At 42.6% G+C, this 25863-nt stretch overlaps 1 protein-coding gene across 2 annotated transcripts in view; it reads left to right on the forward strand.

The window, feature by feature from the left end:
• DOCK8 (dedicator of cytokinesis 8) overlaps positions 1-25863 on the forward strand; it is a 223866-nt gene that overhangs the window by 99567 nt on the left and 98436 nt on the right. For both annotated transcript variants that reach the window (XM_055310526.1, XM_055310527.1), the window contains exons 11-14: positions 970-1129; positions 3120-3256; positions 4902-4995; positions 5691-5853. In XM_055310526.1, coding sequence (XP_055166501.1) covers positions 970-1129; positions 3120-3256; positions 4902-4995; positions 5691-5853 — 554 coding nt within the window. The remainder of the gene's footprint in view (positions 1-969; positions 1130-3119; positions 3257-4901; positions 4996-5690; positions 5854-25863) is intronic.

Below are 25863 nucleotides of genomic sequence, written 5' to 3' on the forward strand. Positions count from 1 at the left end.
GATGATAATTTTTTAAAGAAATAAATTTGTAAAAAAAAAAAAAAAAAAGAAAGAACTTTGTGAATTCAATAGTGTCTAAGAAAACTTGGCTGACACAAAATTCACATTCTGTTGTTGTGGTACTAAGGCTTTGACCCAGGTTGGGATGGCCACACAGACCTCATGAAATTAAATAGTGCCAGAGCTCTGCTGTGCTTCCTTAGCAATACTAGCCAATTTCCAAATATCCTTTCTGGTGTGGAGATTTGGGAATTGGCTGAGACTTCCATACATCATAAATTCATTAGGACAATATGGGTCCTAAGGCTGTGATAAGGGCATATTTTCTCAGCACCTATTTGCAAAGGTTTCCAATGTGACTTTTAAAACATGGCCTTTCTGGAAGAAGACTTGGCTAATCAGCATCCTGCTCCAGACTCATAAATTTCAAATAAGATTTACTGGACTCACAACACTTATTTTTTAAAAACCTACCTTCTCTTTGGAACTTAGAATACCCTGGAAGTGTTGTCAACCTAAGAAGGAAGTAGTTAGCAACCTTTATAGATTTTTCTGAAGTTTCCCAAGGCAACTTTTGAAAACAGGCTCTCTTGAAAGCTTGGTAGATAATATATAAAAATTTTCATTCCAAAATTTTGTTGTGCAAATCCAAGTCTTGTAACTAGCCCCTAAGAGCACTCGTCGGTTAGCTGGTATAACAAGCGTTGGACATTTTGGGGGTGGGGCGATGAAGGTATATTTAATAATTGAATGTTGACTTTCTTTAAGTTTAAAGAAAACATTTCTGATCTATATTCTCTTATCAGCTAGACTTCTAGCCTGCATTGTATCATTTTCCTGCCCATTCACTCTTTTGAATTAGTAGGAAAGGGATTTTGGAGATGGCTGTCATATTGATGGCAGAAACTGTTGCCTTGGTGCTGGCACCATATTGTTTGTTTCTGCTTGTCTCTTTCTACTTTCCTCTAGAGTAAAGAAAAGATCGAAAAACTAAAACTTCAAGCTGAATCCTTCTGCCAGCGTTTGGGGAAATACCGAATGCCTTTTGCCTGGGCTCCCATAAACTTATCAAGTTTTTTCAATTTCTCCACCCTGGACAGGGAGGTAACCGATGTGGAATCCATGGTTGGTAAGATTTTCAACTGCAGTGGGAAGGGGGGGGGGTCCCCAGTATACTGACTCTGAGGTCAGCTGCTTGTTAATGGGGGCTCAGGGTACAGTAAGGTGTGGAGAGTGGGAAGCAAGGAGAGAAATATGAAACACTATTATGACTGACTTACAAATGTTTGATTGGACAGTGATCCCCAAAACAATTACTGTGAATATTTGTGGAGCTTAAATCGCCTCTTACAGTAAAACCTTTGGTTTACAGTAAGAATTTTCTCAATACTTTGACACTTTAAAAAGTTAATTTTCAATAGCTACCTCTTTTCCAAAGTAAAATCTTTGAAATAACAAAGTATAAGTATCTATAGTGGGTTAAACAGTGATACCATGCTTGGCTCCTAAACATAAGAAAAGCCACTGTCCCAGGAAAGCTTCAAAGGGCAAAACTCAGGTTTTTTAGCAAAATTAGTAGAAAATTATTATTATTATTATTATTATTATTATTATTATTATTATTATTTTTGCTAAGTGCAATGCAAAAGTGGATGCCAGAAGAATAGTTGGTTACTGTTCCAATTTATTTAGTCTATTTCTCCTTTTCATCACCACACTCTGCATCTGAGTCATTAATTTCCTGAACTGTTGGGGTATGGAAAGGTTCAAGAGGGTTCAGAGTTCTCAAGTTGACCCATCCCACTTGAGTATCTCGTGTCCTCAGTGTCTTTGTATCCAGCAAATATGTGAGGCTGTTCATGTTTCTCCTGCATTCCTAGGCCCTGCCTTTTCTGAAATGCCACTTTTCATGGGGGCCTGGAGGGAAGGGAATTTTGTCATTGCTGCTGCTTTTTTGGAATTATTGTTGTGTAATTACTGGTCAGAACTGCTGGGTTATTTCCAATTTACCAATAACAAATCGTATTTTAGTGCATCCTGACCTTCACCTGCAATGTGTGACTTTTTTTTTTTTCTAATGCTAACTTCTATGTAGACACAGGTAGCTTTATTTGAAAAGAATTATGCACAGATTTCAGAGTGCACCATAAACTAGATAATTCAGGCATAGAATAATCTCCAGGTCAAGGATAAGTTAACCTGACTATCGAAGCTGCTTCTTAAGAAGCAACCAGAAAATGCAGTGCATTATACTGCCGCAGTATGGCAAGTTTAGGCGGGCAGTAGTAGCCAAAAGAAGTTCCAGTTCAGCGTCATGGCAAGAATTAAGGATAAGAGGTTATTCAAAGAGTGAGCTTGGCAACATTAGCGTTCTAAACAATTTGACCGTTCAGCATGGAATCTGATTTTTGCAGTACAAAAGCCTGAAGTTCCCCTCCTCAATTCCAGAAGGGGTAACAAATAACTAAGCAGAGAACTGGGGACCCAGCCCAGGTGTATGACTCAGGGTTCTAATCCCTATGGGACAAGGTCAACCAGGGAACCCAGTTCTGCCCCCTGCTGCATACAGAGAGAGCACAAAAATGCTCAGATTCAGAATGTACCCAGGCTAACAACCCCCGCAGCATGTTTGGGTCACAGTCCCAAATGCTTTCAGGGGCATTCGAATGCATGGCTCTCCCAGTGGAATGCAATGTAAAAAAAAAAAACAAAAGCAAATGCTATGGTTAAATAAAGCTTATCTGCAGACCCAGGTCTGGCTGCAATGCAGGATCCTGCTGGGTGGCCTTCCCCAATCTCCATGTAGGAGGAAGATTGTGGCTCTTCATGGCATCTCCACTCAGGTCAGAGGAGGACTAGGGGCTCCAACAGGAGGACTGAGAAAGGTCAGGCCAGTGGAGGGAAATTTTCATTCAAAACAAGGATGGGCATGTTCAGTGTTCTCGTTTCGTGATGTTAAACTTCTCTTTTATGTACCCCGAAACGAGGAGAACATTGAATGTCAACTACGCTTCAAACGATACATTTTTTAAAACCTGTCTTTTATATGATAAAGTGCATGACTGCTGTGTATTCAAACAGAAAGACATGCTTTCGAATGATGATTGTCTTCCTTACAGGGAAAAGCTCTGTGGGTGAGCGGAGAACTTTGTCCCAGTCTAGAAGACTTTCTGAAAGAGCCCTGTCCTTGGAAGAAAATGGGGTCGGGTCCAACTTCAAGCCCACGACCATTGCCGTGAACAACTTTTTCAAGCAGGTATGTCTTCCCATTCCAGCATGTCTGAATTTCTCCCCTGAATGGCATGAGTGTTGGAGCCCAAAGGGGAAGTGTATATAGTGATGAAGGGAGCAAGTGGGGATCCCCGGGTGGCTCAGCGGTTTAGCGCCTGCCTTTGGCCCAGGGCCTAATCCTGGAGTCCCAGGATCAAGTCCCACGTTGGGCTCCCGGCATGGAGACTGCTTCTCCCTCTGCCTGTGTCTCTGCCTCTCTCTCTCTCTCTCTCTCTGTCTCTCATGAATAAATAAATAAAATCTTTAAAAAAAATCTGTTGCTTGTTTTGCCTCTTTTTCTCCCTCTTTGTTCATTTGTTTTGTGTCTTAAATTCCACATGTGACTAAAATCGTACGGTGTTTGTCTTTCTCTAACTGAATTATTTTGCCTGGCATTATATCCACTAGTTCCATCCATGTCATTGCAAAAAGTAAGATTTCATTCTTTCTGGTGGCTGAGTAGTATTCCATAGTATAGATACCACATCTTCTTTATCCATGCATTGGTAGACATTTGAACTACTTCCATAATTTCGGTGTCGTGAATAATGCTGTTATAAATGTAGGAGTGCATGGATCTCTTTAAATTACTGCTTTTGTAATTTTGGGGTAAGCACTCAGTAGTTTGATTATTGGGTCATAGGGTAGTTCTATTTTTTAACTTTTTGAGGAAACTCCATACACAGTGGCTGCACCAGTTTGCATTCCCACCAACAGTGCACGAAGGTTCTTTTTTCCCCACATCCTTGTCAACACTTGTTGTTCTGTGTGTTTTTGATTTTAGCCATTCTGACCAGTGTAAAGTGATATCTCATTGTGGCTTTGATTTGCATTTCCCTGATGATGAGTGATATTGAGCATCTTTGCTTGTGTCCATTGGTCAAATGGATGTCTTCTTTGGAAAAATGTCTATTCATGTCTTCTGCCCATTTTTTAATTAGACTATTTGTTTTTTGAGTGTCAAATTTTATAAATTCTTTATGTATTTTGGATACTAACCCTTTATCAAATACGTCACTTGCAAAGATCTCCCATTCTGTATAGATTGTCTTTTAGTTTTGTTGAGTGTTTCCTTCACTGTGCAGAGGCTTTTCATTTTGATGTAGTCCCAATAGTTTGCTGTTGTTTCTCTTACCTCAGTAGGCATATCTAGAAAGATGTTGCTATGGCCAGTCAATGTCAGTGAAATTTACTGCCTGTGCTTTCTTCAAAAATTTTTATGGTTTCAACTCTCACATTTAGATCTTTGTCCATTTTGAGTTTATTTTTATGTATGGTGTAAGGAAGTGATCCATTTTCATTCTTTTGTATGTACCTGTCCAGTTTTCCCAACACCTATTTGTTGAAGAGACTTTTTCCCATTGGATATTCTTTCTTCCTTTGTTGAAGATTAGCCCTATAATTGTGGGTTTATTTCTGGGTTTTCTGTTCTATCCCATTGATATATGTGTCTAGGAAGGAATATTTGACAAGAGGTTGAACTAAATTATTTCAGCATTGGCCATAATCCTAATTTCTATGATAAGTGTGTTAGAATAAAACTTAAAGATCAAAATCTTCCTGGAAGTTATTGGCCCTACCCCAGGAGCCAGTGATGCATCTGTGATAACCTCGACTTTGCTTTTTTGTAGGAGGGGGATCGCCTTAGTGATGAAGACTTATTCAAGTTTTTGGCTGACTACAAAAGATCTTCATCCTTACAGAGAAGAGTCAAGTCAATTCCAGGTGTGGATGGCTTGTCTTTTCCTCTCTAGCTGTGCCAAAGCCATTTATGAGTAGACACATTATTTGTCTAATGCTACAGTTTATAAAATAATGTTTGCTAAGTGAAATGTGGGGTTTTGCGTTAGGAGTTAAGAGTCTGAATTGGTCTACTTTTTTGGAAAATCTATTAATATTTCTATTAAAGGAACATCATGCTTTAGAACCGGTTTCTCAGATAATCAGATAATTGTTTGAACAGAGGAGCCTCTTTTATCAAATAAAATTATTATATGGAACCCCGCATAAAAAGAAAAATGAAAGTGAGATACTTTGGTAGAAGTTGAGGGCATCTTCCTTACTATCAGCTATAGGTCTTGAGGCACTTCTGCAGTACCTGGGGTACCAGGGAACCCAGTTTGAAAACGACTAATAGTTACTTAACCATATGCTATTATTGTGTGGTATTTTCAGAAGGAAGTTTAAAGATCCATTTCTATTCGTTGTACAACTCCTTGCTTTTTAACTTCTAGAAATTAAATCCCAAAAGTTCTCATAACATAATTTTTCTCCAACTATAGGAAACTAGCTGGGAATTCCAAAACTCTTACATTCCCACTAATTATTCTATCATAAAGAAATATAGTACAACAGTCTTTCTTGATTCCCATGTAACGTGATAGCATCTTTACTGAAATAGTCGTGTTTTCGCTCTTTAGGCTTGCTCAGACTGGAAATTTCTCCAGCTCCAGAGGTCATCAATTGCTGTCTGACTCCCGAAATGCTGCCAGTGAAACCTTTTCCTGAAAACCGTACACGTCCACACAAAGAGATTTTGGAATTTCCAGTCCGGGAGGTCTATGTCCCTCATACTGTGTATAGGTAAGAAACTAAGGCTCATGAGAAACCATGGAACTCACACTTAGAATTTTGTTTGGAGAACGCTCTCATTATCCTTCAACCAATCTTCTTATGTCCTAAGTTTTGAGGGAAATGAAATAGGATGTTTATGTAACAATTATGGGTAATTGTTAGATCAGTTTCTAAAAATGATTTATCTAATTTTATTTAACTTGAGCATGTTACTGTAGTCATAGCTGGTATTTGAGATTATAGTGGACATATTCCCTCCAGAAATGAAATAATCTTCCTAGTCATTACCTTGGTTTTCCTGTGTGCAGAAGGATGTATTAGGGAAAGAACAACATGATTTAAAATGTTCTTATCATCTAAAAGAAAGATTTTTAGCTCAAGACTAGCTCTGTCCAATAACATTTATAGCAGTGGTAGAAATCTTTATTATGCTTGTTGCCCAGTACAGTAGCCACTAACCAAATGCAGCTGTTCAGCATTTAAATTGTGGTTAGAGCAATGGAAGAATGGAAACTGTGATTTTATTTAACTTTTATTGATTTTACTTTAAAATCAAATAGCTGCAAATGGCTGGTGATGACCATATTGGGCAGCTCAGAGCTAGACAGTAAAGCCCTAAGAGGTTAGGTTGCCTTGGTTTCTTGGAGGCCGTTGCAGGGGGCTCACACATATGTGCCAAAGGCATTGCTGCTTTCATATTTTAGTTTTTATTTTGAGAAGATTTTTTACTTTTATTTATTTAAAATTTTTTATTTCTTTATTAGAGAGAGAGCAAGAGCATAAGCAGGGTAGAGGGGGAAGGGGAGAACCAGACTCCCTGCTGAGCAGGGAACCCAATGCAGGACTCCATCCCAGGACCCCAGGATCATGACCTGAGCTGAAGGCAGATCTTTAACCAACTGAGTCACCCAGGTGCCCCTAGAGAAGATTTTTTAAATTACAGAGAAGAATGTTATAACAAGTACCTTTTCTCCACCATCCAGAAATGACATTTGTTGTTTCTTGTATTTTAGATATGTGCACACGTACATTCTTACTGGTTATCTTAAAGTCTCCTTTATCCCCAACCTGCTATCACAGACAGACTTCCACCTTGCTTCCCAAACACCGCTGTTATTATGAACTTGGATGGTTCTTTTCTTCTATTTTCTCTGGTTTCACATACACACATTAATACAGAATGGTATTATTTTTATATTCATTTAAAATGTACATAAATAGCTCTACACTCTAGTTACACTGCACTTTTCATACAACAGTATAATTTTTCTTTTTTTGGTTATTGTGGATTCATGGATTTTATTGTTTTGATGGGTTATACTTTGTTACAATCATTATCCTACATAATTACCCAGATTTTCACAAATTTAACCAAGGGGAAGTCCTTAACAGCTTGTGTTTTGGAAATACTAATATAGGTTCAGATAGCAGTCACTTTTTTTAAAAAAAAATATTTATTTATTTATTCATTCATTCATTCATGATAGAGAGAGAGAGAGAGAGAGAGAGAGAGAGGCAGAGACACAGGCAGAAGGAGAAGTAGGCCAGGAGCCCGATGCAGGACTTGATCCTGGGACTCCAGGATTGAGCCCTGGGCCAAAGGCAGGCGCCAAACTGCTGAGCCACCCAGGGATCCCCCAATAGCAGTCACTTTTTAATTGCTGTATAGTATTCCATTGTGTGAGGAGGCCATATTTTGTTTATCTGTTTCTTATTTTTCTATTGATAGACATTTATGTCTTTTTCCAGTTCAGGAAACTTACAGACACTGCAGTGAGAATCTTTGTCTTTCCCTCTCTGTGCACATGTGGGAGAGTCTCCTTAAGCAACGTGCCTAAAAGTTGAGGGGTGACAAGTGATACACATGTTCAGTTTTATTTCGTACTGCCCTTTTCCCCCAAAATTGCACCAACTTGCAATCCTTCCAGCAGTATAAGTTAGCTCATTACCCCCAGATCCTCACTTCCAGTAGGAGGAAGTAGACTTCCCAGTAGGATGTGTGGAAATGTGGGACTGAAATGCAATGAATTTCTGAACTCACCCAGTTCCTACCGCCACATCTCCAGATGCACAAAATTGAGACCCAGGGAGGGTAAGTGGATAGCTTGTTGAAGTCAGACATTACAGGGACAAATACAAACAAGCATCCACTCACTTAGAAACAGACCTTTCTATCAGTACTGTTATCTCCCCATTCTGAAGCCTCTCTTGATTATCTTTTCTCATTCCTTAAATATAAACTCAGCTCCACTCCCCCTTCCTAGATAAGTAAGTATTTCTGGGGTAGTGGTTTCAGCTCCCCATTCCCAAGAGGGAGATGAAGGCACGAAAATGTTTGCTTGGGGATGCTCTGTTTGTATCTTTTTAGACACCCGATCCTATAATCGGAAAAAGAAATGCTTGTGGCATTGGAATAAACTTGCATCAAATGAATTCTGTAGTCGTTCAACTGCTCCTCAGCATTTAATTACCCAGGGGAGGCATTTACAACTCTTTCTACTCCTGGCTGCAAACATTAGCCCTTAATTACATCACAGCAGGACTCAGAATGCATTAGTGCACCAGATAATTGGGAGATGTAGGAGTTCTAACAAGGACAAGTCTGGACAGACTCCTCTGAACCTGACTTGGCATCCTGTGAACAGGACCCACAGGTGCACGGTGATTGTTCTTTAGTTCTGCTGTACACTCTAGCCACGCCAAGTCCAGCCCATTAGGAACCAGGTCTCTAGTCGCCCTTCAGTGCCTTCGCTTGGCTCCTAGGCCACCATACTTTATAGCTTGTGTGAGGAAGGAGCCTGACCATGAAATTGGCTTTGAACCTCATTATGGGAAAGCTTCAAGGAATTTGTAGGGCTTCTGGTCTAAATCTCTTATGTTCTTATTAAATGTTTAGTATTTCTGGAGCAGTCCTCACATGCTTTTGAGTGGTTCTGATTAGGTTGGTCTTCACAGCAACCCAGCCCTGGATGAATCTTGTCCCTCCAGTCCCATTTCACAAAACAGAAATGGCAGACTTGAGTCAGATCTGAACCGCGGGTCAGATGGGTGAGCTGACTGTTGGCCTTTGCTGACCTAGTCTGCTCATCTCTGTCCAAATTCCCATCCCCTTTGTGCCTTCTCATCTCCTTGTGCTTCAAGAAACCTGTAACATTGTGGCTTTTCTATCCCCTTCCCCTCCCATCAAAGTCTCTTTCCAAGCAAAGATCTCTAAGCCTCTTTCCATTATGGTATGAATGGTGGGTCTGCCCTGAAGTCCTCTCTTGTCCCACAAATTCTTATCATTTCAGCAGGGACAGTGGTTCCTTTTTCTTTTGGAAAAGTTTTCCCTTGACTTAGTTAACTCTGGGCATCATGCTATGGGTTTGGCACACAGGTGACCCTCCCTGTTCACGTGGCTGTGGTCTCTGATCCTGGTCACAGCCGCATCCCATTTCCAAAATCAAGGAAATGAAAATTAAAATTTACAGAGCTGGTAAATTCAGGCATAATTCCTTGTTTTATGGAGGGTCCATCTCATGAATTCAAACTATGGCCTGACTTGTAGAAATTTGATCTACCTGGGATTTGTGAAGGAATACATCTAGTGGTCCAGCAAGGACCACTTGCAGGACGCTTGCAGGATTTGAACTTCAAATTTATGTCATCTTCACCTGGGCTGCAAATCTCCCTTGGTGGAAGGGGCCCTTACCTGGGTCTAACAGCAGATGTTTTCTGGACTTGAATGGGAGTGGTGGCCAGAGCCACACATTACAGGATTCTGATATGGGTGAGGCTTCAATTTACCACCGTGTGGGTAGAACTCAGTAGAACTTATTTTTATGTCTCCTAAAGGAGCATCTGTCACAGAGTCTCAAATAAAATGGGGTTAGGGTAGGCTGACATTGACTTCCTCTAGAGCCCTTTGGGCTTTTATCCAGAGCCACCAGTCATTTAATAATCGTACTTCTGAATTGTATTTCTGACATGGCACTTAAATCCGTATCTAGTACGTCTGCGGCAGAGAGTATTACTTCCAGTTCTTTCTTTTGTGGTGAATTCTTCCTTCATTTTGTCCAGTGCAGAATGGCTTTTCAGAGTGTGCCTCAGCCATTTCTTCCAGGCTGCTTGTAGTGTGCAACCCCTTTCCATGGTAGGCGAGAATTTTGAGTCAGGAATGTGTGACGTATCACATGGGCTTTTGAAATCTTGACACAAACTGAGGTCATGCCTTTGAGGCCACTAGGACTGCTGAGTCATACTTCTGGCTCCTTTTTTTTTTTTTTTTAAGATTTTATTTATTTATTCATGAGAGACACAGAGAGACAGAGACAGGCAGAGGAAGAAGTAGGATCCATGCCGGGAGCCCGACGTGGGACTCGATTCTGGGTTGCCAGGATCACACCCTGGGCTGAAGGTGGCGCTAAACCACTGAGCCACCTGGGCTGCCCTGGCTCTTTCTTTCTCTTGGGCTTCACCAGCCTGTGGACCACTCTTCTTGTGATGATGTGAGATGATGAAATCTGACATTGATTTCCTGTCCTCAATCCCCTCATTCCTCCGACCTCTTCAGGTACCCTCAGAGTCACCACCTTGGACCAAAAGGAGCAGCGTTCACACTGTACTCCCTGCGGCATCCACCTTGGTGCCTATGCTCTACTCAGAGTGCTTTAAGGAATAATCTAGATCAGTTATAGGAGTACCACACTGGGCTCCAGAAATATCCGCATGAACCATCGCGGGGCAGTCACTTGGAAGAGACACACGTTCTGGGGGAAGAGGTCAACTTCTAGAGCAAGAAGTGCTATTCCCAGGAATGCCAGCATCTCCCAAACTAGGAGCTTTGGCCATTTGTGTTGCCATGTGTAACCCCAAGGGGCAGAGGCCTGGTGATAGACAAGCACTCTCTGACACAGACCCAGCCCAGACCCTTTGCAAAGTCCCAAGCAGGACAGTGATTCTGAAAGTAGAGCAGAACAGCTGGGAAAATGAGGTTGATCCACAGGATTATCCGCATCTGACTTTGGCGCTCCTTTCTCCATGGCCAGATTAAGAACACACTAGTTGTCAGCCCAGTGGCATGTTTGAGGCCACTCCTGGCTTATTTCCCAGGCCCCCCCACCCCACCCCACCCCACCCGCAGCTGGTGTTGGGGACGCCAGCTGCTGCCTTCCGGCGGGGGCAGGAGGGGAACAGCGGGGCTGCCACCGGGGCCCAGCCTGACCTTTCAGGGCACCTGGTCCTGCGGCTTCCACGGGGGTGTGTGTGGAGATCACAGGCGCTGAGGTTGTAATGAGCTTGTTAACCTCCTTGCCGTCCCTTTAGCTGGTGATTATATCAGAGAAAGGCGCAGAAAGTGCGTTTTCATCTCTTATCCCAGCCCTCCAAAGGCTCTGAGGCCTTTTTATCCAATTAGCCGACTTGCTGTGGAGGACTGTGCTTGCTGAGAACAAGTATATCAGTTAGAACATGATTTCTTTGATGGATAATGAGCTGTTTTCAGGCCTCCTCCTATTTAGCAGAATGTTCTCAGACCAGCAGTCTGCATTCCCCAAAGCTCGCCTGATGTCTGCTTTAACAGGGAGGTGCCTCCCATATGGGGGGGGGGGAGCAGGATGTTGAAAACTGCCGTCAGAGCTGCATCCCACAGAGGTAAAAAGAATGGAACAGGACCAGTGTGCGAGCTAATCCTGAATGGGTGTCTGAAAGCTAAAACTTAGTGAATCGGATTTATAAGAGAAGGAATGAACCAGAGATAATTCTGGATGAGGTGGTTAGGAAGGAGCCCGGGCTTGGAGAGTAGAAGGTGTCCTTGAGAGAGACTTTTATTTGGTCCAAGAAAATGGACTCCTAATCTGAGCTTAGCTGGCTGTATATCCAGACTGGATCTTTTCAGTGCTGTGTGCTGGGGCCTGGGGGTATCTCAGAGTCGGCTGTGGAGAATTAGAAAAAAGTGCAAATATCCAGCCCCACCTGGAGACCCTGCTACAGAGGGCCAAGCAACTCTATCCACCTGACTTGGGAATTGATCCCAGCTAATGTTGGATTATCAGGTGAGATGAGTTTGGCAAAGACCAAGTCCTGGGGTAGGAAATCGCTGCACATGAGGACAGTGTTTTTTATAGCGCAATATGTTCAGATGCCGTTAATACTCCCAACATCATTGCTAATGAACAACTGGTGGTTTCTGATGTGATTGGCCTTGGTGTAAATCACCACCAAACAGTACCTTTCTTATATAACTATCAAAATGATAACTCCCCATTCTTTTTGTGTCTTGAGTTGTTTGGATTTATCTTGGAACACATAACCTATTCTGATGGCTCTAAATTATTAAAGTACAAAAATGCAGAGTGAAAATTCTCTCTCCCACTCCTGACTTCTAGTCCTCCAATACCTTCCTTGGGGACAAGCTTTTAAATATGTGTGTGTGTATACACATTTATATTTACATATTTATGCATATATAAAATATAAATGTATATATATATATATATGATCTTATTCGCTTACTTATTCTACAAATATTGAGTGCCTCCAGTGTGCCAGGCCCTTTTCTAAACACTAGAGAAATAACTAGTGAACAAAATAGATGAAATTATGTAAATTCTACAGTTCAATCCTATTCTGACCCTTGGAAACAACCATTTTTATCAAAATGTATCCTTCCAGAGATAAATGATGTCTGTACAAGTCAATATAGCCCTGGTATTTGTCCTTTCACAATGCAAGTATAGCAAAATCTCCACACTGTTCTGCATCTTGATTTCTCATTGAATATTGGATTTTGGAGAGCACTTGTATATGATTACAAAAAAATTGCCTCTTTTACAGCGGCACTGAATCTCATTTAGAAGTATCATGATTTACTTAACCCATGACAATGAGCATCTAAGGTGTCACCAATCTTTTGTAACAAATGATGTTACAATGAAAAAGAAATCTCACATAACTTTTCACACCTGTGCAAGCATATTTATTGGCGAAATTTCTCCTATTCACCCTTTAAAGGGATGTTGAAAGAACTCTGCCTTACAGGCAGCCCTAAAACCCAGGCCTTGGTTTTACTAGCCTTAGCAAGCAGTTGCTTGTGGAATACAAACATTATTATAAACAAGCATTTTATTTAGAACAACAGTGCAAGACAGGCAAAAGCAAAGTGAATTCCTGGTGCCTGAATCATCCAAATACTTAAGTCCCCGTATCTGACATCACTGTGGCAAGTTGGTCTCAGTAAGAAACGCAGAACACAATCCCACTCTTCTGATGCCTTGCTCCAAAACTCAGTTGTCCTCCTCCTTTTCAGAATGAAAGAGATCTGGAGGGGAGCCAGCGACCTAAGGTGACTTAGCAACAATCAATCGCAGCTTTTGCCAAGCCAGCCTTCCAGTTCAACATTCGACCACTTGAGGGCACAATTTGCTCACTTTCTAGGTGCCGACACAGCCAGTTTTTTTTTTTTTCCATTACAAAGCAGATAGAGTCATGATTTATTAAAGGAAAACACACACTTTATCTTTTTGCCCTTGAAGCGCAGGATGGAGAGAAACTGAGAAGTATTCCAATGTCCCGAGAGACTGCTATTGTCATTTTGGGGCGGGGGGCAAAGACATATTCTGACCGGTCAAGTCCTTTCATTCAGGAAATCATGACCTTAGAAACATGGCACATTTCGGAGCCCCATGTTGTGCATCTGAAACTAATGCCACGTTGCATGGCAACAGTACTCAAAAAATTGTTTGAAGGAAGGATGAGAGGCAGTGAGGAAATGTCATGGAGGAGGTCGTGTGTGCGGTGATGGCCCCGATTGCACAGTCCCACAGTCATCCACCATGCGCGAGTGTGACCGTCGTCAGGAAGGATCCCGCTCTGTCCACTGAATGGTGGTGTCATTCTTCCCTCGGGTCCTTTATCCAGCACCCAGCAGGCAGGTTCATGCAGCATCCTGTTTGGACATGAGCAGGGAGCATAAGGTTGATGAAGCAGAAGCACCAGGGAAACGGCGCTGAAAATAAAGCAGCTCTGGGCCTGCATTTGATTATGATGGTGAACAGTGAGCCTGGGTTAGAAGGAGCCTCCTAAAAATCAGAACGTGCTCTTTCTTTGATTTTGAGACTTCTGTTCGGTTTTTTTAAAAATTATTTTCAAATTGGTTATTTGAAGTGCTTTGCCTTCTGATGAGCTATCCTTTAGGGGTATTGTTTCCTTTTGCTTCCCTTGCCATGCAGGGGAAAACAGCTTCTTTCCTTTTTAGCTTTCTCCTGCTCAGTTCTGACCTCCTCATGTACTTTATAGATGATCTGGAGTGAGAATTTCCCCTGCTCTTCCCATGACAGGTTTGGCCATCTCTAAAGCAGGGGTGTGTGTGTGTGGGTGTTTGTGTTTTAAGATTTTATTTATTTATTCATGAGAGAGACACAGAGAGAGAGGCAGAGGCTTAGGCAGAGGGAGAAGCAGGCTCCCTGCAGGGAGCCCAATGTGGGACTCGATCCCAGGACCCTGGGATCACGCCCTGGACTGATGAAGGCAGACACTCAAACACTGAGCCAACTGGGTGTCCCTAAAGCACAGATGTTTTAACAGCTCCCACTCATGATAGAGGTCCTGTGGCTTCAAGGCCTCAGACCCGGTGCCCCTGACCCTTCTCAACAGAAGTCACAATGCCCTGGGTCCAAATGTTAGATCTTCCCAGGGGACAGAGTGGGGTAGGGGTTGGGGCAGGGAAGGCTAGCCCCTCCAGCACACAGTAAAATAGACTTTACTATTTTAAATTTTGCTGCTGTAAATTCAACTACCAATAGCTCAGTAGTAGGAAAGGACTCAGTTTTACCGGGTCAGAAGGTAATTTCTAAAAATGATCATCAGTCAGAATTCATGTATCTTTTATAATTAAAAGATGGATTTCCTTTATCTGCAGGCCTAAATGCCAAAATGGTCATAAAACTAAAAATGTGTCAGTTCCACCTCATTTGCTTTAGGTTCTTTGTTTGACAGCCTACAAAAGGTAAACTGGCCAGTGGGGAGGGGCACCTGGGTGGCTCAGTTGGTTAAGCATCTGCCTTGGGCTCAGGTCATGATCCTGGAGTCCTGGGATCGAGTCCTGGATCGGGCTCCCTGCTCAGCAGAGAGCCTGCTGCTGCGCATTCTCTTTCTCTCTCTCTCTCTCTATCTATCTCTCCTTCTGCTGCTCCCCCTGCTTTGGTGCGTGCTCTCTCTCTGCCAAATAAAAATTTTTGAAAAATAAAAGGTAAACTGAGATCCACACAGCAGTGTAGAAATAGAAACATTGTAGTTTAATAAGGATAATGGTCGAAGAATTCAACTTCCTGGCTCCTTTGAATTATTTTATTATTTTATTTTTTTAAAGATTTTATTTGTTTATTCATGAGAAACACAGAGAGAGAAAGAGAGGGGCAGAGACACAGGCAGAGACAGAAGCAGGCTCCATGCAGGAAGCCCGACGTGGGACTCGATCCTGGGTCTCCAGGATCAGGCCCTGGGCCAAAGGCGGGCGCCAAACCACCAGGCCAATGGGACTGCCCATCCTTTGAATGATTTGAAAGAGATTTCAAAGGTTAAAATTTCAAGGTCGAAGGTTAAAAATCCCACACTGAGCAATAAAAACATCTCGAAGCTCATTTCTCAACTTTTCTTAGAGTTTCCGGTTTTAAAACCCCACCTGTGTTTCCTTTTGCCCGTCACCACTTTCTTCATGGGGATGACATTAGTGGTGTTTTCTCTCCTATTAAAGTCCCAAGACCAGTGCAACAGCTCCTCTGAGATCCCGCCTTAGATTCACAGATAGGACGTGGGCTAGTTCCTTCGTGTTATTCATAGATTTGCATTGTTGCCATGTCAGGTTGCTAGTTCACGCCTGCCAGGGTGACACACACAGATGGGCCCCTATTCCATTTCACCTTTGAGAAAATTGAAAAAGAGAAAGAGAGAGAGAGAGAGAGAGAGAAATGCAAAAGCCTTAGCTCACCCCAAGTTCAGAATTGTGTTCTCTCTGGTCCTCCTTGCACCACTGGTCTTTACTTATCCTGATGGCACAACTTTTTGCTTCACCACCGTTGAGCTGGGTGCCGCCAAAGTGCACACCATCCAGGACCCTTGGATGCTCCTGTAATTCTCTTGTAACCTCAATGGGATCTTCCCAAGGAGGAGAGGAAGAGGGAAAGATGGTGATTCACTTTCCTGCGATGGGCTTTCTCTCACCGTCCTCGCCAGCCTCCCCACACGTGAAGGCGTAGATTGATGGCTGCTTTCTCTTTTGTAAAAAAACAAACTTCAAATTAATGGTCTGTCCTTACTTGGTGAAAAAGCAAACCGAGAACACTTAGGATCCCCAGCCTCTTCCTGCAATAATATTTTGAAACCAATGAAATTTTGTTGAGACTAAACATAAAAAGCAGCTTTAAAAAAATATTTATTCATAAGAGACACACAGAGATAGGCAGAGACATAGAGAGAGAAGCAGTCTCCCTGTGGGGAGCCCGATGTGGGACTCAATTTCCAGGCTCTGGGATCACAACCTGAGCCGAAGGCAGATGCTCATCCACTGAGCCACCCAGGCGTCCCTGTCTGCAGTTCCTTTAACTGCCATGAAGCTGTCATTGAAACATTGTAAACTTTATTTACATCATGTAAAATATTTTGATAGTCCCATTATTTCCTTCCCTGTTTTCTTTCCCTGGTCCTGGAATTCAGGCCAGTCTCCATTTAATGAGTTAGATTCTGTGAGGATGAAGCAGACCCGGGGATTTATAGGATCTACTCAGTAGGCAGAGCCACATTCACTGAATTGGTATTGAAAAATGGAATAGGAAGGGAGCTTGTGAAGGGTAGAGAGTTGTCCTTGTTATGTTCAGGGTCTATTTACTCATCGGGACAGGATGGTGGCAGTGGTCAATGCTTTCCAGTAGAGCTACTCTGATAGAAGTTCCTGGCCAGCTCTCTAGCCATAGCTAGTGTTGGGTAAACCCTCTATTTTTTGCACTGTAGCTATGTAGAACTTTCCCCGCTGAGGATCAGGATTTGCCCAGAAATATAGCATTTACCTAATACACGATTCTATAGACGTATCAGCACCTCCCAGCAGTTCCTGTGCTTGTTGGGTGGATATTGGGTGTGTGACCGTTTGCAGAGGACATGGTGAAAGACACCTGCAGCCGAAGGGATGCTTGATGAACCCCAATGCAGGCTCTGACCAGAGGCTGGTGGGTGACTCCAGGTGCACAGCTCTGAAAGTGACACCTCCAAAGTTGCTGAAGCACTAGGCGATAGGCCTGAGAGCCTAAGCGCTCCTCTGAGGTAGGTGATGTTTCCAGGAACTGTGGTAGGTGATGTGAGCAAGAATCACTGTCTTGCTGAGCACGGCCCCACTGTGACAGCCTTACAGGGGCCAGGGCGCACGGGCTGCTTCTTTCATGGGGTCTTTAATGTCTTTGCCCAGAGTTGTGTTGGAGCTAACCCAAACCCTGGCCTGAACATCCATGTCCCTGGCCAGCAGCCAAGGATGTGTTAACCCTGTGCACCTCTAGGGCAAGGAGAATCAGAGCCCATGACAGTGACAGTTACTCAGCCTTCCGAGTTGTCTGGGGATGAGCACAGCCTCCACAGACTTGTCACATTGGTGAGAGCATGGAGAGTGAGAACTCGTCCCTGTACTCCCTCCACACCATCTGTCCTTTGAAAAACCTTGCACATCTAGCAGGAGTTGCCCCTTTGAATAATGTTGATGCATTCACCTGTCCAGTATTTTAGGGCTTCTATCCATGTCAGGCGTTATGCTCAGCGTTGAAAGAGACCACGAGTGATCCATCTCTTTGGAAGCACAGCTCAGTCTCTTAAGAGAGACCAGAATCACTTAGAGGTGAACCCATCTGCTGAGAGACATGCAGGTAGCTTTGTCGTGCAACCACCTCGAGATCTTTGCAAGTTCTCCCGCCTCCAAAACCCAGACGAGCCTTCTCTCTCCCCAAAGCAGGAATATGTTTATAGAGGGAGTTGGGGGCATCTGGACAATTCGTGTCTTAGTGGATGCACTCCCAATTACACTATTTGCTTCCCCAACCCAAACTGAAGCATCTGACAGTGTTGAAACCATCAGGAATGATGCAGCAAGCATTTTAACGAACAGTATTTACTTATTTATTGGCTGGTTTGTTTGTTTGTTTTTTTAAACTTTTTTTTATTTATTTATGATAGTCACAGAGAGAGAGAGAGAGGCAGAGACACAGGCAGAGGGAGAAGCAGGCTCCAGGCACCGGAAGCCCGACGTGGGATTCGATCCCGGGTCTCCAGGATCGCGCCCCGGGCCAAAGGCAGGCGCCAAACCGCTGCGCCACCCAGGGATCCCTGTTTGTTTGTTTTGAATAGGTAGGGAACTAATAAAGTCTCTGCCCCAAAGGAAAAAAAAGAGTCAGTTTCAGCAACAGCAGAGATTGGAAATTTTCTGGTATGGGTATGTTTTTGTCAACTGGCAGATTTGTTTTAGGAAACTATTTGCAAAGCCTGGAAAAAATGTGCTCCCTCTGTTTTTTAAAAGAGCTTATAGGTTGGTTCATGTTCCTTATCCATGTGACAATTCTGTGTGGTGGTCTTTAAAAAAATGCAGCCCAGTCCAGATTTTGGCATTGACACAGTGTCTTTATTTATTTATTTTTTTGACACCGTGTCTTTAAACTCAAATTTTAAGTCTTTCACAAAGCACCAAATATTATTGAAACATTCGTTCTGTTTTTACTTGGGGAAGCTTTCATTAAAAATTTGCCGTTTCACAGGAGAAGGAAGGACATGTGCAGCTGGTACTTCTTAGCAGTCTTCTTACATTTTCTCTAACCTGTCACAGCCTCTTGAGGAGACATTAATTTAGGTAATGGAATCAGAGCTAGAACCAAAGAAAAATTGCTTATATTTTTAGTAATTCTCAAGTTCTATATTTCATTGGAGATTGGACTGATGCCAAAGAGGCTATTTTGATACTGAGAACATGATGGTATAGGTTGCCATTTATTATATTATATTATATTATATTATATTATATTATATTATATTATATTATATTACATTATATTATATTATATTATATTCCTTACGCCAGGAGAATAACTCTGAGATCCAGTGTTAAGAGACAGAAATTCTATAAGGTGGGGATCCCTGGGTGGCTCAGCAGTTTAGCACCTGCCTTCAGCCCAGGGCGTGGTCCTGGAGTCCTGGGTTTGAGTCCCACGTCAGGCTCCCTGCATGGTGCCTGCTTCTCCCTCTTCCTGTGTCTCTGCCTCTCTCTCTCTCTCTCTCTCTGTCTCTCTGTCTCTCATGAATAAATAAATCTTTAAAAAAATTCTCTAAGGTAAATCATTTTCTAAAGGAATCACAAGTTTAAATATCAGCAAATACGAATACCTGACACGTGCTTTTTAAAAACATATATGCTCGTGTTAGTTATCCGTTGCTGTGTAACAAAAACTTTACAGCATAAAACAACAGTTGTTATCTCCCAGGCTATGTGGTAGCCAGGGCTGTGATCACTGTAAGGGTCAACTAGGGGAGGATTCATTTCTAAGCTCACTCATGGGGTTGTTGACAGGATTCAGTTCCTCTTGGATTATATAGTCTTTCATTGATGACTAGCTGATGGCAAGAGTCCTTTGTAAATTTTTTGTTGTATTTGTCTCTCCAGAGGGCAGCTCACAACATGGCAGTTGGCTTTTTCAGAATAAGCTAGTGTGTGTGTGTGTGTGTGTGTGTGTGTGTGTAAGCAAGATAGAAGCCATATTCTTTAAGTAAACCTCCGGAGTGACATCCTGTCACTTCTGCTGTATTCTGTGGGTTAGAAAGTAGTCCCCAAGGAGAAAAAATGAGTGGGAAATATCAGAAAGGGAGACAGAACATGAGAGACTCCTAACTCTGGGAAACAAACTAGGGGTGGTGGAAGGGGAGGTGGGCAGGGGGGTGGGGGTGACTGGGTGACGGGCACTGAGGGGGGCACTTGATGGGATGAGCACTGGGTGTTATTCTATATGTTGGCAAATTGAACACCAATTAAAAAAATAAATAAATAAAGGAAAGAAAGAAAGAAAGAAAGAAAGAAAGAAAGAAAGAAAGAAGAAAGAAAGAAAGAAAGAAAGAAAGAAAGAAAGAAAGAAAGAAAGAAAGAGAAAAAGTCCCCGAGTCCAGCCTACACACAACGGGAGGGTATTTCACAGAGTTGGAATACCAAGAGGCAGGGATTACTGGGAGTCATGTTGGAAGCTGCTACCACAGTTCCAACTAAACCACAAAAGTTGGGGTGCTCCAGTTGTGTGAATTTGAAAGAGTATGGGAAAGTGGGAATGAGTAGGATGGAGGGTTGATGACCTCCGTGGATGCTGAGGACAAAGCTTGCTAAGGAGAATCTTCCAGTTGACTGGCATGTTTCTGGGACAACGGCAATACATTCCTCCCTAATAGAAAAATAAGATCTTTTTTTAAAAGATTTATTTATTTATTTATTTATTTATTTATTTATTTATTTATTTATTGGGGGGGGGGTAGAGGCAGAGGGAGAGAATCTTTAAGCAGACTCCCCACTGAGCATGGAGCCCACAGCAGGACTTAGTCTCACAAACCATGAATGATCATGACCTGAACAGAAACCAAGAACAGGATGCTTAACTGACTGAGCCACCCAGGCACCCCGAAAGATAACTGTTTCTTGACAGATCCTCAAAGGTGAGAAGAGTCTCCACACATACCCCTCAATAACCCACAACTCCAAAAAACAAGCCTGCAATATAGGAGTGAAAAAAACTTTTTACGGTAAAAAAGAGAGCTCAAAGAAATAGGATTTTAAAGTTTCAAGTCAGGTTGGAGAGAAATTTACTCTTTTCCTACAGTAGTCTGTTTTCCCCAGCAGGTCTCAAATGCTTATGTATTTGTGATTCTTTTTCAGTGGAAATCTGATCCAGATAAGATGTAAGATTGTAAACATCCCAACTTTCCCTTTAGGTCTTGTGCTGTTGAAAACTAGTAGACCTTTCTTAAACAAGTGAGTGGGTTTTAAGGAGAGCTCACGTGCATTGACGTGTTTTTTTTTTTGTTGTTGTTTGTTTGTTTTTTATGATAGTCACACAGAGAGAGAGAGGCAGAGACACAGGCAGAGGGAGAAGCAGGCTCCATGCACCGGGAGCAGGACGTGGGATTCGATCCCGGGTCTCCAGGATCCCGCCCTGGGCCAAAGGCAGGCGCCAAACCGCTGCGCCACCCAGGGATCCCTAACTTTATTTTTTATAAATTTATTTTTTATTGGTGTTCAATTTGCCAATATATAGACTAACATCCCGTCAAGTGCCCACCTCAGTGCCCGTCACCCAGTCACCCCCACCCCCCGACCACCTCCCCTTCCACCACCCCTAGTTCGTTTCCCAGAGTTACCACCAAATCTTTAAAAGTGGTATATAAGAGTTTACTGTTGTTTTGCTTTCTTTTTTTCTCTCATTTAATTTCTGGTATTGAGCACTTTTTTTTTTTTTTTTATGTAACAGGACTGTGTGAGGGAGAATATTGGGTCATTGATTGCAGTGTTTCTAAACAGTTTGGTAACATTTTGTCTCTGGCTTCTTAACTACTGTTTGCTGATTGTGGGGATGACGGGTAGGGGTCCCCAAAGTTCAGAATACAGTACCGGCATTTATATGAAACACTGCACCAAGCCTGCGAGGCACAGAGGTTACTGAGAGGCAAGCTGCTGCTGTGGTAGTTTCCCCAGTGCCTCCTAATCTTGCTCCATTTCTCAGGGTGCCCTAGGACAGTCACAGGCATTTTCTTTTGCTCTGATTTCTGAAGCTGGAACATAATCTTCAGCCTAGACACGAGGGTTTCTCTTTGCACTTTTTGTGGATTCCTTTGTGAATTTGCGCTTTGCTCTAACCTAAGAATTGGAAATGGGAACAAACACAAATAATGGCAGGAGCACAGAATGACAAGGCTAGGCATGGAAAATGCCTTATTTATATGCATTTATTTATAAACCTCATTCTAAAAATTATCAGGGGTAGCTTAGGAGACTGTATAATAAGTATAAAATTTGAGTGAAAGGAAAATAAGGGGAAAGAAATCAATATAAATCTGGGTAAGGTTAATACCAGAATATATCTTCATGTCCTTGACAGTTCTTTAAAAAGTTAGCTGCACATGTGACCTTGAGCTTTCTACCAGCCACGCGGGGGAAAAAACCAAAAAACAAAGGAAACACAGTGAACCCTAGGATTCATCTATCTGCAAAATTAAAAACAGATCAGTTCTCCTGAATCGGTGCTGCTCAAACTTGAATGTGCATTTGAATCACCTGGGGTGCTGTTAAAATGCAGGTTCTGATTCAGCGGGGCTGTGATGCAGCCTAACAGGCTCTCAGGTGGTACTGATGCTGACACTGCCTCTCCCTGGTCATCCTTTGAGTAGCAAAGCCTTAGCTCACTCATAAGCAAGTATTCACAGAGCATGCTACCGTTTAAAATACTAGGTTTGCAGGTTTCCTCAGTAATTCTAGAATATATCAAATATTGTGCTCTAAGATTTCTAACTTCAGTTTGTTCTTGATGGATTTAAAACATTAAGACCTCTAATACTGAGGGATAGTACTCTCATCTTCGGCATTAACTACGTTATTTCAAGCCTTTTTTAAAAAAAAATCATACAGTTTGGGCGAACGTCCTTTTGCCCTTGTAAATAATATAATAAAAGATCACATTATAGTAAAGTTCTGGTGAGTCTGTGGACCAAAGAGACATTTACTGTTGGTCTTAGAGTTAGCAATGGTTATGTGCCCTGGGTCTAACCTCAGGGGACCTGGTCTGAATTCCATCTGCCATTTGCTAGCTAGTTACCCTGGGCAAGTTATGCATCCTCTCTATGCCTCTGTTTTATCATCGCCAAATGAAGGTAATCAAATGAAGGTAATCATACTATCTGTCTTAGGTGCCTAGAACAGTGCCTGCACATAGTAAGAAATAATGTTAGCCATTTTTTTAAAAAAGATTGATATTTTTTAAGATTTTACTTATTTATTCATGAGAGACAGAGAGGGACAGAGACGCAGGCAGAGGGAGAAGCAGGTAGAGGGAGAAGCAGGCTCCCGGCAGGGAGCCTGACGTGGGACTCAATCCCAGGACTCCAGGATCACACTCTAGGTTGAAGGCAGATGCTAAACTGCTGAGCCATCCAGGGATCCCCTGATTGATTGATTTTAAAGAGAGAGAAAGCACATGCACAGGTGAGAGGGGCAGAGGGAGAGAGAATCCCAAGCAGACTCTCCACTGAGCACGGAGCCCAACACATGGCTCAGTCCCAAGACTCTGAGATCATGACGTGAGTGGAAATCAAGAGTCAGAAGCTCAACCAACTAAGCCACCCAGATGCCCCGATAACGTTAGCTATTTTTATTATTACATTTAAAAAATATTTTTCTGGCAGCGAAATGTGAATAATAAATAAAACCACCTCCTCAGCAGCTTACCTGGCATAAGTAGCCTTAAAAGAATGTACCTAGACTTGCGAGTTTCTTTGGAATGCCTGATAAAAGACACAACTTTCAGAGCACTGGTATTAATGGGTATTTGAATTTCATTCTCTTAGAATCAAAGTCAGTTGCTAACAATGTATTCAAAGCAGTTAGAGCCACCAACCTTTTCCCATAGTTTTCAAATGAGGGCATCACATTCATGCAGTTGGTTGTGCTGCATTTCCATGTCCACAAACAGTTCATCCATTCTTTGGCTCTGTCTTTGCAGAAAGGGCTAGAAAGAAAGAGTTTTTAAACCCAAGAAAAGGGCAGCCCCGGTGGTGCAGTAGTTTAGCGCCGCCTGCAGCCGAGGTCATGATCCTGGAGTCCCGGGATCGAGTCCCATGTTGGGCTCCTTGCATGGAGCCTGCTTCTCCCTCTGCCTGTGTCTGCCTCTCTCTCTCTCTGTCTCTATGAATAAATAAATATTTTTTAAAAAATTAAAAAAAATAAAATAAACCCAAGAAAAGAAAAAGGAATACTTTGAAGTTACCAGAATAGGCTGAGCATGTTTGTTTAGAAAACTGGGGAGCTTTTTATATAGAAAACTGTTTCAATATGTTGTAACAGGAGAGCCAGGTACTAACTTACTAGCCTATCTACTTCAATTCAGACTGTGTTGCTAGTGGTCTGCTGTTAAGCCAACACTTGTGTCTCAAGCTTTAGGAACACCAATGAGAGAGCAAAACTGATTTCACTGGTGTTTTATTCTCCTCCTAGCCCATATCCATAGCTAAGATCCTTTTAGGATCCCCCTAAACCTGAAGCACTTGACCAGATGTCATTTCAAACATTTTGAGATGCACCTACTTCTCTACTTGCTATATATACTTTATATATAGATATATATAACAGTCTGCAAAGTGGGGGAAATTTTTTTTTTCCTGTTGGTTAAACTCAGTAGAGTTGCCATTGATGAACTAACAAAATGTCAGATGTGGTAAGCATGTAATTTAAAATCATGGGGCTGGGGATCCCTGGGTGGCGCAGCGGTTTGGCGCCTGCCTTTGGCCCAGGTCGCGATCCTGGAGACCCGGGATCGAATCCCACGTCGGGCTCCCGGTGCATGGAGCCTGCTTCTCCCTCTGCCTGTGTCTCTGCCTCTCTCTCTCTCTGTGTGTGACTATCATAAATAAATAAAAAAAAATTAAAAAAAATAAAATCATGGGGCACCTGGCTGGCTCAGTCAGAAGAGCATGTGACTCTTGATCTCGGGGTCCTGAGTTCAAACCTCATGATGAGTGTACAGATTACTTAAACTTTTAAAAAATAAAATCATGGGCGTCTAGGTGGCTCAGTTGGTTAAACATCTGCCTTCAGCTAAGCTCATGATCCCAGAGTCCTGGGATCCAGTCTCGCATCAGGCTCCCTGCTTGGTGGGGAGCCTGCATCTCCCTCTGCCTGCCGTTCCCACTGCTTGTGCACGCTCTCTCTCTCTCTCGTGCCTTCTCTCTCTCTCAAATACATAAAGCTCTTTAAAAAGTAAAATCATTAATTGTGATATTGAAGTTTGATTTTCATATGTTGGAGCTAATAACGTTGGAGGCCCTCAGACATTTTTCGTGACATCTTAAGATGTTCCTAGGTCTTAGGCTCTGTGCCTGTCATCCTGAGGGTAAAGTGGCCTTGCTCACAAGCCAGCCCCAGCTCTTGGCAGGAAACCTGATGTCTGCACTCTTGGAAGGAGACGGATGCGTCCAGACACAGAGAAAGAGAGAAAGTGAGGGGGAGCTAAAAAAGAGGCAGACACACACAGAGAGATTGAAGACAGACAACGAAAGGTGGGGAGGGAAACCGGAAAGAGAGAGAATAAAAGATTAGGTTTTTGGCTTCATGACATAACTGAGTGATTCTCCAGCCATTCCTTCAGGAGCACAAAAGTGACACATTTTTTTTTTATTCCAAACATAGTTTAGGTTGCCATTCATAACAATGGAAGACACATAAACATTAGTATCACAAAGAATAAATCAGCACTGCCACTCTTCTTAACCAGGTTTTTCACAGGAAAAATAACTCCAACTTGATTCTTGCCATTGTAGCTTATTTTCCAATCTGTCAAAATCACAGTCAACTAAGATTATCAATAACGATCCACTCACCATGATGATCTCCGCCACCTTTGTCAGAGAAAGCTCACCTGGCTTGAAGAATGCAGCATCCTCCATCTTCACCTCCAACAACTTTAGCTTCTTGTTAAATTTCTCCCTTTGCTTCATGCCGGCAACCAGCCAGTGCTGGAGCTCTTCAACCAGCTGATAGAGGCCTTCATTCCTCTTGCCGACCTGCCCGGTTCTCTTCTCCAGGCTCTGCTTTCCCTCCTGCTGGCTCACTTGTGTTAGCAGCTCTGCTAGAGAGCTGTTCAAAGTGCCCAGTTGTTTAAACAGGTGTCCAATGTTGTCTTCGCTGCTTCTTGAGCTGCCCTCCACACTGGAGAAGCTCCTAGGACAGAGCACGGATGTCATCTTGGGAATAAATGACAGGGCAGGTTCTTCTCT

Source organism: Nyctereutes procyonoides, unplaced genomic scaffold (genome assembly GCF_905146905.1).
Source record: "Nyctereutes procyonoides isolate TBG_1078 unplaced genomic scaffold, NYPRO_anot_genome, whole genome shotgun sequence".
NCBI lineage: Eukaryota > Metazoa > Chordata > Mammalia > Carnivora > Canidae > Nyctereutes > Nyctereutes procyonoides.